The 3,820-nt window shown below is 45.2% G+C and overlaps 1 protein-coding gene across 1 annotated transcript in view; it reads left to right on the top strand.

Annotated features, from left to right (window-relative positions):
* Window positions 1-2,630: 2,630 nt before the first annotated feature.
* Window positions 2,631-3,820, top strand: part of LOC125285316 (fatty acid-binding protein, heart-like) — a 1,295-nt gene continuing 105 nt past the window's right edge. The window contains exons 1-4 of the mRNA XM_048229715.1: window positions 2,631-2,786; window positions 3,024-3,199; window positions 3,286-3,387; window positions 3,679-3,820. The exon at window positions 3,679-3,820 is cut by the window's right edge and continues 105 nt beyond it. Coding sequence (XP_048085672.1) covers window positions 2,714-2,786; window positions 3,024-3,199; window positions 3,286-3,387; window positions 3,679-3,732 — 405 coding nt within the window. The 5' untranslated portion in view covers window positions 2,631-2,713 and the 3' untranslated portion in view covers window positions 3,733-3,820. The remainder of the gene's footprint in view (window positions 2,787-3,023; window positions 3,200-3,285; window positions 3,388-3,678) is intronic.

Raw genomic sequence — 3,820 nt, 5'->3', positions numbered from 1 at the left:
GGAGGATGAGGGAGAGAGAGAGAGTAGAAAAAAACCCTCAATTTGTTGTTTCCTCTCAAACGTGACATCATTGGATTGTGCAGGCGCCACTGATTGGGACAGCCTATCAGCAATCACCTTCAGCTTTCCGCCCAAGTCAACTCCATGGTCAGATTTAGATAAGAGACGAAACCATGGACGAAACAATGGATGAAGACGCAGCAGGTCCATCCCGGGCATCTGCCAACCTGTGGCCCCACCTCGCCAGACTATTTGAATTTTCTGAACAAGTTAATGATAGTTTTCGCTTCAAGTGTTTCAATTACAAAATAGTATTTTATATTTGAAATACGTATTTTATATAAATGTATTAGAAATACTGCACATCCCTGGCAACATGGTAAAAAGATGAAAATGACTTGATTTTACTTCCAATTCATTTTACATTCTCCAAGGTATTAAAATTAACATTTTTCATAACTCCATGTAGGACGTTTCTGTACATAAATGTAAGCACAGTGGCAGTAGTAATGCAATATTTAGAAAATGTAGGCTAGCCTACTCTTGTACTCTTGATACTCAAGTACTTTTAAAAACAAGTACTTCAGTACTTTTACTTAAGTAGACATCTGTTGTACTTTTACTTGTACTTGAGTAAAATTTAGCAAAGGGTATCTGTACTTTTACTCAAGTAATGAAGCTGTGTACTCTGTCCGCCTCTGGTAATTGTAATGTAATTGTAACGTAATCATGTAACATAATTGTAATGTTATTGTAACGTAATATAGTTTGATAAATTAGACAGCCCTGACTTTTCATTTTTTACAGTGTGTGATGTCATCACACTATGTCTCAAAGTATTTTACAATAATTTAAAAATATAAAAGTACAAAACACTGAAGTGTTTTAATACAAAATATATAGACATTTCCATCATATCAATCAAATACAAATTAGAAAATAATATTTTATGTTTTGTATTCGTATTTTAAATACATGTAATACTGTAAATACTGCCCATCCCTGTGGAGATAAAGTCAAACTTTATGACAAGGTCACAGAGCTGAGAGAGGCTTTGCACACACACACACACACACACAAGGTCATAGAACAGTCTGAGAGAGGCTTTGCTGTGTCTCTGTGCCAACCCAGCCCTGTCTCCTGCTGTGCCAACCCAGCCCTGTGTCTCTGTGCCAAACCAGCCATGTGTATCTGTGCCAACCCAGCCCTGTGTCTCTACTCCTGCTGTGCCAACCCAGCCCTGTGTCTCTGTGCCAACGCAGCCCTGTGTCTCTGTGCCAACCCAGCCCTGTGTTTACTACTGTGCCAACCCAGCCCTGTGTCTCTGCTCCTGCTGTGCCAACCCAGCCCTGTCTCCTGCTGTGCCAACCCAGCCCTGTGTCTCTGTGCCAACCCAGCCATGTGTCTCTGTGCCAACCCAGCCCTGTGTCTCTGTGCCAACCCAGCCCTGTGTATCTGCTGTGCCAACCCAGCCCTGTGTCTCTGTGCCAACCCAGCCCTGTGTCTCTGCTCCTGCTGTGCCAACCCAGCCCTGTGTCTCTGCTCCTGCTGTGCCAACCCAGCCCTGTGTCTCTGCTCCTGCTGTGCCAACCCAGGCCCGTGGTCAGGGTAACTCTTTTGCTGACCAGCAGTAAATACTTGGTGACCTTTGGTGCTGATCCCAGTGCTGGCCAGTGCTGAAAAGGTTTGGCCCAACTCTATGGGCATTGCACAGGTGTGTGTGTGTGTGTGCGTGCGTGCGTGCGTGCATGTGTGTGTGTGCGTGCGTGCGTGCGTGTGTGTGTGTGCGTGCATGTGTGTATGTGTGTGCGTGTGGCATGTGTGTGTGTGTGTGTGTGCGCGTGCGTGCATGTGTGTGTGTGAGTGCGTGCATGTGTGTGTGTGTGTGTGTGTGCGTGTGTGCATGTGTGTGTGTGTGCGTTCACTGGTTCCCCGGGAGCTGACCCTGCACTGGGCACTCTGGCTCTTTCCAGCATCATCTGGGGGCATCAGGGCTTCACCAGTTTGGTGCTTCCCTCTGATTCATACAGGCATGGACAAGCAAGACTCTGTGTGTGTGTGTGTGTGTGTGTGTGTGTGTGTGTGTGTGTGTGTGTGTTGATGAGCATATGACATTAAGCTCTGCCATAGACTTGATATGAACCCAGAGACAGCACTGCAGCCATTGTGTTTACTTTGCTCACAAGTGTGTGTGTGTGTGTGTGTGTGTGTTTTGTGATCTGGTTCCATCAGCATAAATTCAGGTGCTTTGATGCGTTGGTCAGCCTGTATCAATGCTTAAGCAACTTGTCTATGCTGACCAATCTGAAAGCATCATCAAATGATAAAACATTTGCTACACGTGCACTTTGTAGACCTGTAATCTGCTTCTCACTCCTGTTGTTTGTTTGTTTTTCGTCCATTACTAAACTGTATTCATTAGCCTGATAAACTCCTTTACGCTGACAACACGGAGAACAGCTGAGCGTAGCCTCCAAGACAGATGACTTGGATGTTCTCAGACATGTTGAACTTTTGCCCATTTCTCCGTCGATTTAGATGGCGCGGAATGAGGAACCGCGTAGCCTATAGCGTGACGTTCGGGGCGTTGATTGGGTCACGCGCACTCAAGGCTGGGTTGAAATACGGGGGTCTTCAAGTTTAGGACATAATTTAGCCTCGAACGGAGCAGAGGATATTATCACCACGGATAGTCCCCACCGCCACTGCAAACATGGTTGAGAGATTTGTTGGAACGTGGAAAATGGTTACGAGTGACAACTTTGATGAGTACATGAAAGCGTTGGGTATGATTTGTTTAGGTTTTTTCATTTGTTTTTTATTTTTTATTTTTTTTTCGATTACATTTGAAACTGTCCTAATGAATGCACGGGATCTGCAGACGGGCAACAATTTCAGAAATGTCAGAACAAAATAAAATAATTCGAAGTCTAGGCCTACATATAACCTAGTAATATGGTGCGATGCATATTAGAATTTACAGACTATAGACTATACATTCTAATTCTCCTCTTGATTTGCAGGTGTGGGCTTCGCCACCCGTCAGGTAGGAAACAGGACCAAGCCAAGCCTTATCGTCGCTATGGATGACCAAGGGATGATCTCCATGAAGTCACAAAGCACTTTCAAAACGACCGAAATTAAGTTTAAACTGAATGAAGAGTTCGATGAGACCACCGCCGACGACAGAAAGACCAAGGTCAGCACGCATACCGGACGCTCCGTCAGTTGACGTTTTGACACTCCCGTTAGGAGTTAACGGATTGTTTCTTCGTTTATTTGCAGACGGTAGTAACTCTTGAAAACAGCAAACTCGTCCAGAAACAGATGTGGGACGGCAAAGAGACGACAGTAGAGAGAGAGGTGACCGATGGAAAGTTGATCGCGGTAAGGAATAATGTAGTGGCTGCTTTTTGCTTTACTGCATGTCCGCACCGACACTTCGCAATATATGTCCTCACTACTGACAGAATGGACTAAAAACAAAACTGAACGGCTCTAACAATTATCTTCTCATGTGCATTATAATCAAATCCATTAATGCTGCGTTATTGTGTTGATGCTTTCTACAAACACGAGGCAAGTATTGGCTCGTTGAAGCGCGCGTGCAGGCTACTCCGCTGTCACTGATGATAACGTGCTGCTGTGATGTTTTTGGTTTGTTTTTAATCTCTGTAGAAATGTGTGATGGGAGACGTGGTGGCGGTGAGGACGTATGTGAAGGAGGCGTGAGTCCGTGGTTGCCCGCGGGATGGAACACGCAGGGCTCAGTTCAATGAGTCAGAAGTGCCCGCGAGATTTCCTCGTTTTCCTCGTCTGC

Source organism: Alosa alosa, chromosome 20 (assembly GCF_017589495.1).
Source record: "Alosa alosa isolate M-15738 ecotype Scorff River chromosome 20, AALO_Geno_1.1, whole genome shotgun sequence".
NCBI classification, from domain to species: Eukaryota; Metazoa; Chordata; class Actinopteri; order Clupeiformes; family Clupeidae; genus Alosa; species Alosa alosa.
This window is presented reverse-complemented; position numbering and strand designations above follow the sequence as displayed.